The sequence below is a fragment of the Endocarpon pusillum genome, assembly GCF_000464535.1.
Source record: "Endocarpon pusillum Z07020 unplaced genomic scaffold scaffold1818, whole genome shotgun sequence".
NCBI lineage: Eukaryota > Fungi > Ascomycota > Eurotiomycetes > Verrucariales > Verrucariaceae > Endocarpon > Endocarpon pusillum.
The window spans coordinates 101,652-113,713 of NW_006916082.1; the positions used below are offsets into that span (position 1 = coordinate 101,652).

The following is a 12,062-nucleotide window of genomic DNA, read 5'->3' on the forward strand; positions in this document are numbered from 1 at the left end:
ATGTATGGAGATTGGTATAGGAAGGAATACAAAGCTGGCCAAAACTCTCAGGGGGAACAGTCAGAGACCTTGCTGTCAGACACCGAGAGTTCAGACTCGCGCCAGAAACCTCGAAGAAGTACGATATCTCGATGCGGCATAACAGTATTGTTCCTTGCGTCTCTTTGCGTTGCGGCCGGGCTTGGAGCATGGCTCGGTAGTCGATGGCACATAGGTGCTGATCATTTCTGTGCTGCACATGCTTCTCAATATTGTAAAACACCATGCACAGTGTGTAGCGTCTCCGGGCGCTGGCCGACGGGTCCCTAGCACCGATTCGGAAAGACGTTGATATAACCTACAATGTGATCCGGTTTAATGGCTCTTTGTTGAAGGAGAACGTCTATCGACAGGATGCAGGCCCCGATGTCGACGCAGCCTGGGCATCCCTCGGCGTGGACTGTAAGCTTGGAAGAAGGTTTGCGGTGATTCTCTGCTGATGGAATTCTTGTGCAGACCGTAGCGTAATGATACCTGTGGACGAAGCTGCAAAGTCGGGCCTTTTAGCTGATCAGGTCAAAATCGCTGACAAGTACGGTGGTGGATTCCCAGCCAACATGGAGGGTCTCCATCAGCTCCATTGCTTGGTAAACAACGGACATAGTCTTCTTACGACCTTCGCTGACAAGATTGTTGACCAGAATCTTCTCCGAAAATCTCTGTACTATAATTTTGACCATTACCATGCGCTTGGCGAAGGAGCTTTTTCGAACTCAGATCATATTCTCCGGCACCATGTTTGTAAGTGCTGAACTGTATGACCACAATGGCGGCAAAGCTCATCGATTCCCAGCTCACTGTCTCGATATCATCCGACAGCAGCTCATGTGCACGATTGACACAGGGGTCCTAGGCCAGGTTTGGTGGAATCCGAGTTGGCCAGAAGCATATGTGGACTTCAATACCCAGCACAAATGTAAAAACTTTGACGCAATTCGTCAATGGGCAGAGAACCATCAGCTCCCCAAGGATATTCCGTTTGATTTCTTGCAGCCGCCACAAGAAGGCGACACGATATATGAGCACATACCATGATAAGTGGAAACAGCGGATGCTGTTGATAAACCCAGAACACCACAATTATGATGACTCCAACCACAAAATGTCTTGACCGTATCTTCACATTCATCTCCACTAGCAAAAAGTCAATAACTGCATGTGTTTGTCGAGATAATACTGTGGAAAAGCTGCTTTCTGGCAACTTGATTAGTACAAATCAAATCAGCTCAAAAGGGAGGTGGTTTGTTGCAAGCAGACTTAGTTGGTATCTCGAATAGAGTAGCTTGGTGTGTCTTCGTCTAGTATCACTTGTCATTGAATCGCGAAGGTTCAGCTGGCACGGGACAGTCACTGGTTCCAAGTCCCAATCAAAGCACCCCGAGTTCTGCTCAGAGGCGCAGATGCAGTCAAATTCTATGGTGTTGCAACGCGCCGTAGGCTGATTGAATGTGTTCAACTCTGGTAGCCATGGGGCTACACGCTACTCCGTACACAAAGTGCTATTATGAAACGTGACAGTGGATTGTTGATGTAATTGGTGACGATGCAGGAGGTTTGCCCCCTCGCCCAGCCATGCCGTTACGCAACCGGCCAGAAAGTTTGTCGCATCGCTGTGGCTGGTGCTACTTAAGTACTCCCACTAACTAGTTAAGTTAACTATCCGGCCCAACGCCCTATCCAGCAAAACCAAAACAGAGAACCGCTCGCATTTCAATATTGGCAAACCGGGAGGCAGACTTCTGTCAAGAATTTGAGTGTCATCTCCTGGCTTGGAATGGATGCTGTGTCTTGGCAAGCCTATTTGATCATGTTGTGTTGATTCAACCGAACGGATTGTCCACACGACTGCAGCAATAACCCATGTCAGAGCCTCTTTCCATGACACGGCCTCGAAATTCTGGCCATATAGTCGAAGGCGTCTATCCATCAATCGATCTGTCGGAACGTGCTTCTTTAGGCGTTCTGCTATCATCATGGCTGCCAAGGGAGGGAAGACCATGCCGGCAGGTCACACAGCAGGCATATTTGCAGACATGACCTTGGACGGCCCCGAAATTGGTACATTGGTTGCGGTCATTGACCGAGCCAAGAACCTGCCAAATCGGAGAACTATGGGGAAGCAAGATCCATACTGTGCAATGAGACTAGGTAAAGAAGCCAAAAAGACTGGTACAGACAAAAGGGGTGGGCAAACACCTAAATGGTAAGTTGATCACACCTCATGAGATACACTAAGCTCACCATCTTACTTTAGGGACCAAGAACTACGATTCACGGTTCATGATTCTCCCGACTACTATAAGCTCAAGTGCTCCGTATTCAACGATGACAAGAAGACGGACCTGATAGGAGAAGCTTGGATCGACCTGACGACAGTGGTGGTCCCCGGCGGAGGCCAGAATGATTTGTGGCATCAGTTGCAGTTCAAAGGGAAATATGCCGGAGATGTCCGAATGGAATTGACCTACTACGACACACGCCCCAAGGATCCAGTGCGCACAGAAAAGAGACGAGACAAGGAGCAGACAGAGCACACCAAGCAGAATTCAAGCAGCAGTGGTGTTGCTCCACGTAGGCTAGGACCACGAGAAGTAAAGAGAAGGCCACTACCAGCAGACCCTTCGATGTCTGCATCTCCAAGCAGGCCATCTCCACAGGGGCAGGTCCATTCTGCTCCGCTACCACAACTTCATCAACATGATACTCGGAACCACTCACATCAGGACCACGACGACCAATGGGGCTCAGACTCCCAGTGTCCCGTCCCGACGAGCACTGAAAACTCCTCATTTCCTGACCCACTGTCAGAAAAACGATCTGATTCTGACCCTCCAGTTATTAATGATGGGTACCGGCAGCCTCAGGCAGCGCCGAATTCCAATTTTCCTGCGCAACAACCTGTGCAATATGGAGATCTCGCGCGTCACGGCGAATTCCGAGACTCGGATAGCTTTAGCTTCCATTCCGCTCAATCACCTCTACCAGTCACTCCAACACATCCATCATCCCACGGGTCTTATGTTGTTGAACGTTACCATAGCGCGCAGTCGCCCGATACACCACCCGATAGGAGCTCACCTTATTCATTGCCACCCCAGTATGGATCATCGCCTCTTCCATTCACTCACGACAAATCCGCCCCTGGATTGGGTAACCATCAAAGCCAGATATCCTTTCGCAGATTTAGCACATCTCCTGTCAAGAACGACGTTTTCCGCGATAGCCCTCTACGACAATCGATCTCCCAACATGACGTTGAACCTGCTCTACAGCCGCGGTACCACTCGTCTGAAGATGAAGGACCTCCACCGCCTCCGCCCGCACACCGGAGCAACCTACAGACCTCGGCCTCGCCGCCTGATGTGCCTCTAAATATGCAACCGGTAGCAATGCCCCAACCCTTGAGTCTGGGATCAAACAGCCGTCGCATGTCCCCCTTCGATCGCAGTCCACTCCAAAGCATTGAGCGAAATTATGACCCGTTGTGTCATAGCTCTGAGCCCTCCCCTCCACCTTCCGCGGAGAAGGATCAGCTATACTCTCCCTACACGAAACCAATATACTCCTCACCACCCTATCGAACCGGGGCTAGTGCACAGGGAGGACCCACAAATGGCATCGAGAACACACCAGCTAGCTTAAGGCCAGGTTATGGGCGGGGTATGGAAGAGACCGCAGATTCATGGATGCAGAACACCCATGATGTCAAAATACAGTCTATGACGTATGTAGAGTCTCCAAGGGACGGGGAGAGGGACGGGGAGATGGACGTCGTTGGCAGCCTGTACAAGCCGTATCAGCCGCCTCAGGTTGAAGATGAAGGGGAGGCCTTTGCGTCCGAACCCCCATTTATCCAACCTCGAGCGGTAAGCCCCGATCTACGCACTGTCCCCAGAAGAAAAGCAATCAGCCTCCAGCCTGTAGAAAGGCCGGGTGACCAGAGGCTGGGTAGCATTCCATTTGGACCTGATTCATATGAAGTTTTCAATCCATCATCTCCGCAGAGCTCAACTGTTGCTGGTCCAGAAAGTCGATATGAGACTCCGGAACAGGCCAAGGAAGCTGCTCGGCAGCATGAAGTGCAAAAGCTTCGAGATCAAGGCCCAATTATCGGTAACGATGGACGAGAAATCGACCCTACAGATCATCTTCCGACAGACACCTGGGCCCCAGAGCCAGAAAGGAAAAGCAGAAAGCCAGAAATGGTGATTCGATACAAGACAAAGGAGACCACTCCACGCAGACCACCGGCTTATGGATCTTCTCCCGGATTAGCAAGACCTCACTCGATTGCAGGTTCGGCGTATGGAAGCTCTCCCTTAGTATTAAAAACCCCACCCGGCTCAGCGCAGCAGAATGATGGCCGCAATCGCTTGCAAAAGCAGATGCCTGGGCGTCCTCTGCCGGTGCAGCCATATCAACAAACTCATTCGAGTCCTGCTGTTCCAAGTGCCAATTATAACACGCCTTCGCCGCGAACGAATCACCCAACTCGCCCAGATCTGACGGAATATTCTCTGTACGACCAGCAAAATCAGAGGCATAGCCGTGGAGGAAGTCTAGGGGGCCCTTATGATGCAGGCCCTCCCATCCCTGCGAAGGTACCCATATCTACTGTTGGCTTGAACGATAGACATGCAGCATATGGAGGCATGGATGCCCTGAGCGCTGAACTGAGCACTATTGACATCGGCGCTGGTATGGGTGGCAGAGGCACCAGAAGCAGGCGAGGGTATTGATCTGAGGCATAAATGGGGTTTTCAAATCATTTTTTGTTGGTCGTTCGGCACGAAAGAGATGGTCGGGATATAGCACGGAGTAGATCATGATCCTGTACGATAGTGGGAAATGGAGGAACACATCATTGTGGCGTTTATGTTTTCCGAAGTCCTACCCAGTGTGATGGACAAAACGGGTATGAAGAAACACACACTAGGCGGCTTTATTGCAATGTGTACGTGGCTGGCATCTAGCTGATATCGGTGTTTCCACCCTTTATTGAAGAAAGTTCTGTGCGTGCGCAGATTTGAAACGGTGAAATTGATATCGTTTTAACTCGTTGCGCTTTTGGCACACCTGCGTCTCGATCTATATTGACGATGCCTGGAAATGGAGAAAAGCGTGATAGTGCTCCCTCCCACCTCATTCTTCCATCCCGAAATAGCACCGCAATACCCATCAAATCACCTCAAACATTAAATGCAAAGCCAAGTAGAACGCCCTCTCCCAAAAAAGAAACATTCCCACCTCCTAGGAGGTCTTGCTACGATGCAATTCCACCAGTGCCTGGATCAATTCCCACTCAAGCCTCACCCTTTGGCATATTTCCCACAGGATCAGGAGAGCACAATGATCCGGCTGGCATTGCGAAGGATGGTCAGCAAGCATCCAAGAATCCCCTAGATGGATCGCAACTGCCTTTATCCTCGCTCAATAATCCTTCCAATAAGACGCTTTTTGATATATACGCGCCGTCATATATTCCTCTATGGCTAAGAGCAGTGAACGAGTCAATCGCTGTACCTAGATTCTGTTCCTCGCCTAACACAATCAATTTTACGGAGTACATTGGGAGCTTTGCAGGCCGTCTAGTCTTGCAGCCGCTTGCACCAGTCCAACTACCTGCGATACACAGTGTCCCCGTGGTCGAATCCGTTTCACCTGATTCACTTACTGCGGAGAATTATGCAGCTTACTTTAGGGAAGCATTGCAAAATGAGATAGCAGCACAGGCTACGGAGCTGAGATACTCAAACATCTTCGCGGCACCTTTCGAGTTGCAAGACCCGGTGCAACAGCTCTTTCGAGTCAAAATCCCTGGCATTCGCGAAAACTCACCGAGGATTGACCTTGGAGATGTCGTTCTTGTTAGGCCACTGTTCCATCGTTCTGATGTGCAAGAGCTTACAGAGGTCTGGTCAGCGTCGGGTGGAGGCAAAGAGAGAGGTTTATGTGCACCTGCTTTCGCTGGTCTCGAGTTCCATGCAATTGTGTGGGGAGTAGCACGTCCTAAGGAAGAGGTCCATCTCCGTGTTGATGGTCTTACGCAGCGGACCTGCAACATCATGTTTGCCGTCCAGGAGCATCAAACCACACCAGTAGCACGAAGTATAGCGTGCACTGCTGAGGCTCTACGAGCTTCCCGTTCAGCCATGGCCAAATCCAACTGGCTGAGCAGAATGCTTTTCCCAACACCATTTGACGCAGTCGTGCAATCAACATTACCGAGGGGCACCTTCCCTGATATGAAATGGTTTGACACACAACTCAATTACGAACAACAGAAAGCTGTCAGTGCTGTTGTTGATTTGAGCTTTGGCAATGTACCCTACCTTATCTCTGGCCCTCCAGGCACTGGCAAGACGAAGACAATTGTCGAGATTACTCTGCAGCTCTTGCAAAGACCACAGCACCCAGCTACCGGTCAGGGCAGCCCCCAGCAAGCACCACACATTCTTCTCTGTGCGCCCTCTGATCCCGCGGCTGATACATTAGCTTCTCGCTTGGCCAGTTCGTTGACACCTGCGGAGCTGTTTCGTCTTAATGGATGGTCAAGATCTTTCCCTGAAGTTCCCGGCCGCCTTCTACCATATTCCTATGTGGACAAAGACCTCTTCTCGTTACCAAGCTTTGAAAGGATCATGTCCTACAAAGTAGTTGTGACTACCTGTCGTGATGCTGATATGCTTGTCCGCGCTCGGCTTACGAATGAGGCTCTGGGTTATCTAGCAAGAAGCACATTGCGCGCAGTCGCCCCAAGTGCACATGCAGCTGTCAATGAACTTCAGCTGCTACACTGGACAGCGTTATTGGTGGATGAGGCAGCACAAGCAACAGAGCCCGAGGCACTGATTCCGCTAATGGTTGTGACGCCGTCAATTGAGAGCCAGGTAAATACGCAGGTTCTGTCCTCCTTGCCTCAATTCATCATGGCGGGCGATGAATATCAACTTGGGCCCCGACTCTACTCGGGATGTACTTCTGCCCTTTCAACCTCTCTGTTCGCTCGTCTCTTTTCTCGTGCCTTCTATGCACAGCATCCTCTTTCCCGGCAAAAGGGCTGCCCAAGACTGACGGCGTCGATGCTTCCGATGAACCGTCCAGCATTCACTAACCTATTTCGCAATTACCGTTCGCATCCGGCCATCCTATCTGTACCTTCTCAACTATTCTATGGTGACACGCTGATTCCCGAAAAAAATACCCTCTCTGACATAATCCGAACCTGGCCAGGCTGGAAGTCTCCCCACGGCTGGCCTGTACTGTTCGTGCAAAACACCACTCCTGATACTGTTGAGTCTGTTCTAAGCGGTAATGGATTGGGCGCAGGCGCGCTCTACAATTATGGCGAAATAATGAAGGCGCTTCGACTGGTACAGAAACTCCTTGAGCATCACACGATCGACTATCAGTTGAGTGAACACATCAGACAGGATGAGATTGTTGTGATAAGTCCTTTCAAAGCTCAAGTACATCTTCTGAGAAAGACTTTCCGGGAGAACAATCTATATGGTGTCAACATTGGTCCCCTAGAGGCATTCCAAGGATTGGAGTCGAGGATTGTTGTGCTTTGTACGACTAGAACCAGAAGAGGCGTGGATGATAATGCAGCGAGATTCGTGAAAGACGATCAGGAACGAGGAATAGGCGTGATAGGACAGCCGAAGAGGTTCAATGTTGCCATCACAAGAGCCAAAGAAGGTCTGGTTGTTTTAGGAGATCCGGAAACCCTGACCGTGGAAGGTGATCCATGCTGGGAGGCTTTCATTAGCTTCTGTGCCAGAAACGGCTGTTTGGTATCCCAGAATAAGGAATCCTCCGACTTGGGTTGGTCAGAGAAGTTTACCGATCAAGAAAGGTTCAAGAAAGGTAGACTGGAGAATGCATTGGTGTTTGCTGTAGATCTGAAGATGAGAGAGGCTGCCAGAACAGAGCGGAAAGGTTTCGGATACCCTGAATCACCAACGACGAGACGGCGGAAAGGGGTCTCACTCAAGGGCCAGATGCTTACGACTGATGATGAAATGTGGAAGAGAGGTCTGCAGATGGCAGAAGATATTCAGGAGTCTACATTGCTTGAGGACGAGGACGAGGATCAACAAGCTGAAAAGGAGCAGGAGGAAAGCCCAGATCCGTGGAATTCCGAGCGATATCCTGCAAGCAGGAAAGAGGAGCTGACTAGGAAGGACCGTCTTACAGAGGAGTCTCTCGGAGCGAGTCCGACACTGACTGCCATCACAGCCAAGAGTAATGTTGAGGGTGAGAAACGAGTCTTCTCTTCTGAGGGTGCAAAGGAGTTCGATCGAGATCCCAAGGCTGAATTTGAGAAGATGGACTGTGCTACGCAATAGCCTTCCATCCTGTGGCCTTGGATAGTGTATAGCGAGAGCCATGACACCGTAGATGAGTGCTAGGAGTAGATATATCAATCCAAACGACTCGCAAAATATGCATACCGCCAACAAAATAAGAATTTGTTTAGAAGTCTGGAGCAAAGATAATCCTGCCCGAACTGGAGTCTTGCTTGATTTGGTTTAGATTGTAGGCCTATCTTCGGTTGAACATACCACAGACGATAGACGATAGACGAACTCATTGTCTCGAGTTTCCAAACTATCTTGGTCGCTCAACCTTCTTCAGACCTTCTGACCTAAGCCTGATCTCTCGAAAATTCGCCTGAACGCGGCAGCAGTTATGCATCACCACCAACATAGCTCGTGATCATGTCGTCTATGTTCAATTCCCGTTCGATTTCGCCACCAACCAGGCAATTTCTCGACCATGAGAAGACAATCTATCAGCAGTACCAATGTGCTCCTAGGCCATGGACTATTCTGACAAAAGTATCGTTCCGTGGATAGTCTTTGTTTTTTTACTGAATCTTAGGTGACTCCTGGAATGTCTTAGCATTCTCTGTTTCCTGTTGTGCTGTTGATAACGGGCATTGTCTGCGCAATGCAGACTGATGAACGGCTAGGCCATTGTTGCTGTCAGCAGGTAAGGACACCTGGCATAAAGACCCAGCATGGCTCAGAAAACGAACCATAACATGCCGTAACCCTAAGCGCATAAGACTGCTCTGTGAATATCTTGAACCAGGATTCTTCTTGGAGTCCGCTCGCAAGATAATGACCCAAGCTATGACTTGGTAGAGCTGGAATACATCAAGCTAATGGTTGAGGGACACTGATCTTACCATTGGGCATGCTGGCCAGTCTGTTTAAAGAAGAGATTTAGCTGGTAACCGTGCAAGAGTCGTGTTTTGCATTATTGGGTCTCCGACGATTTGCTTTGTACACTGCTCAAGTCCTGGACCAATATCTGGCACGGTTTCCCTAGTCTACAAAGCGGAACGAATGAGTCACTCTCCATTGACCTTCAGGATGTCTTTATCCTGTCAAGAACGACTCCCAACCGGCCCAGCAAGGCCAGTCGAGAGTCTGTTTGGTACACAGTCATTCGATAGGTTCTAGCCAGCCCGTGTGCTTGAAACACCTGGAGGGGTCTTGCTTGTCCCAACAACATTCCCTCCGAAATGTTTTTCTTTGGGGATATCTTGGAGATCCATCTCGAAGGTATTAACCATATGTCTCGCAAGTGGTGCATCACCGGCTTAGCGTCAGGCTTTTACGTCTTATTGTTGGCCCTAGAGAAGGTTGAACGTCTTGCCAACCCTTTTGGCACTTGGACAGTTCTCAGAAGCACCCAAAAAGCGCCAGAAAGGTGTTGACTAGGTCTGTCTCCATAATTCGCTCTCTGATCCAGGCTGGGAAATGCAAGCCTCTTTGGGTAATTGCTGTGGTGACTTAACAGGATAGAACAGCTGAATCCACTTCACGACAGCCATCAGTGGTGAAGACAAGAGGGTTAGCAACCAGTGAAGATCGGTATGCTATAGCCGCTCGTGGCCGATATCGGTCACAGTTCTTTGGTGAATAAGGATACAGGAAAGACTTGTGAGTGAGATCCCAGTACATGATTGAGGTCTGGAAAGTAATAACCTGTAACCTAGCTGTATCAAAAGCTCCCTCAGATGCTATCACAGCAGGTTCTGGCTTGCACAGCTGAGGCAAAAAGCAGTACTGTCATCCACGTACATCAATCGTTGTTGAAAGTATACTTACACCATGAATAGAGCCAGGGACAGGACCTGTGCCATGTTGTTACTTGCTGCGCTGTAGTGGGCTGGATGGTCCTTTGGCTCATCTTTGCTGTCTCCATCACTGGGCTGTTCTATGTTTACTGTGAAGACACGGGGATATGTTCATGTATTGGTGACATTTTCTGGCCCTGTGCCCAGTCACGCGGCGTATTGCTGGGAAATCACACAGAGGTGAATTGGGAAGAAAACTCGTCAATACAGACAACTGAATCGAAAACGGCCTGTGACTGTATTGATTGCCGACCCCAGGAACACTCCGCCGCAAGACACCCACAGCTATTCACAGTATGACCCTACTTATCACAATCCTGCCGATCCTAAGCGCATCATCCTACAAAGCGGTCCTCTCTTAAAACATACTTCCACACACTTGCACCTCCGCCCATATCCTCATCAATCAAGACATCGACCATTTCGTCCCACTTGACAGTTCCTTCATTCAAAACCGCTTTGCGAACATCCTTCTTCTTCTTCCACACCAGCTATGGCAGATCCACTTGAGCAACGGTCCGCACCTGCAAGTCGCCAAATTTCGCCCATCGCCCAACCACCTAGCCCTGTCAAGACCAAAGAAGAGGACGAGGAGATAACAACAAACCCCGACGCTGCAGCTGATCAGTCCACATTGTCCCCAGCTAAGGAAGAAGACACTGAAGCGATAATCGCCCTCCATGCTGGTCCTTCCGCCTCCGCCTCCCCACCTGCTACTGAAGAAAACTCGCTAGAAGGTGCGGATACTACGGGAGATGTCAGTACCACTGACATACAATCCAAATGTGTCATGAGTTTTCTTCGACCACAGCCTGGTAAATGCTCCTCCAAAATCACCAATGATGACCGGCACTATATTTCCAATTTTTTTGGACGCAATAAAACCTGCAGTACCAACATCCCAGATGACTTCTACCAAGTGCTTTGTCGGAAATGCATGCAGAGCATGAAATACCGTCTCAAATGCAACAAAGAAGAAAAGGAGGTCCACTCCCAGGTTGCAGCAATCAAGCACGTCCTTCGAAACATGGCCGCAAGTGGCAAGTGGGTTCTTCTGGAAGTTCAGCTTACGAAGTCGGAATACGATCGACGGCGAGATCCGAGCAAATATGATAAGGAGCTCAAGGAGTTCAATGATGCTATCATCAAGGCTCGTGAAGAGGCAAAACAAAAGGGTGAAGTTGTCAAACGTCGCAATACCAAGCCAGCCCTAGTTCCCGTGCCCGACTGGCTTGCAGAGCTGGTTGTGAGGAGTGATGACAATGCTGATCAGGACTATACCCCTGTCCACGAAAGAGAGCCAACTCGCTGGACCTTTGAGGATATGATCGGTTTGGTGGATCTGATTGGTGAGAACTGTGACGTCCTGCCAAACATCGAATGTCTCCCTGTCACCCAAGGTGAGCTCGACCAAGTACGGGCAAGAGAAGCACGTGCAATCCGCAATGCTGCAAAGGACGATTGCCAGGAAAGCATCGCATCGATCGCTCAGACCGAAGCAGATCTGAGCAGAAACCCAAACGAAACAGCTCCAGCGCGAATTGCAGGACTTCAAGAAGATGCTGGCCGAGATGGAGGAACAGCTCGAAGAGGCAGAGGAGGAGTTGCAGAGAGCGCTGGACCAAGCTGCGAGCACGCAACACACCATCCCGCCCAAACGCCGCAACGACAACAAGCCGGGCAAGAAAGGCGAGAGCTCCAAGCGAGTCGACCGGGTGGCTAAAAAGAAGAAGGCCCCAGCGACCACACCAACACAGGACCGCGCCTCGCAGGATACCCTCGCAGATCCAGACCTGCAGACCGAACCCGGCACCATGGCTTCTGTGGACGACGACAACAACGGCGACATGGATCCTGTACCAGACTACAC

General features: G+C 50.0%; 4 protein-coding genes across 4 annotated transcripts in view; all 4 read left to right on the forward strand.

Moving 5' to 3' along the window:
• On the forward strand, positions 1-1,074 carry EPUS_03102 (uncharacterized protein; the record flags this gene model as incomplete). The annotated part of the gene is made up of 4 exons (XM_007802852.1): positions 1-253; positions 310-441; positions 496-780; positions 833-1,074. 4 exons carry the CDS (start codon positions 1-3, stop codon positions 1,072-1,074), a joined length of 912 nt encoding a protein of 303 aa, XP_007801043.1.
• Positions 1,075-2,012: 938 nt separating this feature from the next.
• Positions 2,013-4,778, forward strand: EPUS_03103 (uncharacterized protein; the record flags this gene model as incomplete). Its single annotated transcript, XM_007802853.1, has 2 exons — positions 2,013-2,242; positions 2,294-4,778. The coding sequence occupies 2 exons, from the start codon at positions 2,013-2,015 to the stop codon at positions 4,776-4,778; spliced, it is 2,715 nt and encodes a 904-aa protein (XP_007801044.1).
• A 360-nt stretch (positions 4,779-5,138) lies between these two features.
• Positions 5,139-8,390, forward strand: EPUS_03104 (uncharacterized protein; the record flags this gene model as incomplete). Its single annotated transcript, XM_007802854.1, has 1 exon — positions 5,139-8,390. One exon carries the CDS (start codon positions 5,139-5,141, stop codon positions 8,388-8,390), a length of 3,252 nt encoding a protein of 1,083 aa, XP_007801045.1.
• A 2,295-nt stretch (positions 8,391-10,685) lies between these two features.
• EPUS_03105 (uncharacterized protein) overlaps positions 10,686-12,062 on the forward strand; it is a gene marked incomplete at both ends in the record, with an annotated part of 1,536 nt that continues 159 nt past the window's right edge. Inside the window, 2 exons of the mRNA XM_007802855.1 lie at positions 10,686-11,592; positions 11,705-12,048. Of these exons, the coding sequence (XP_007801046.1) occupies positions 10,686-11,592; positions 11,705-12,048 (1,251 nt within the window). The remainder of the gene's footprint in view (positions 11,593-11,704; positions 12,049-12,062) is intronic.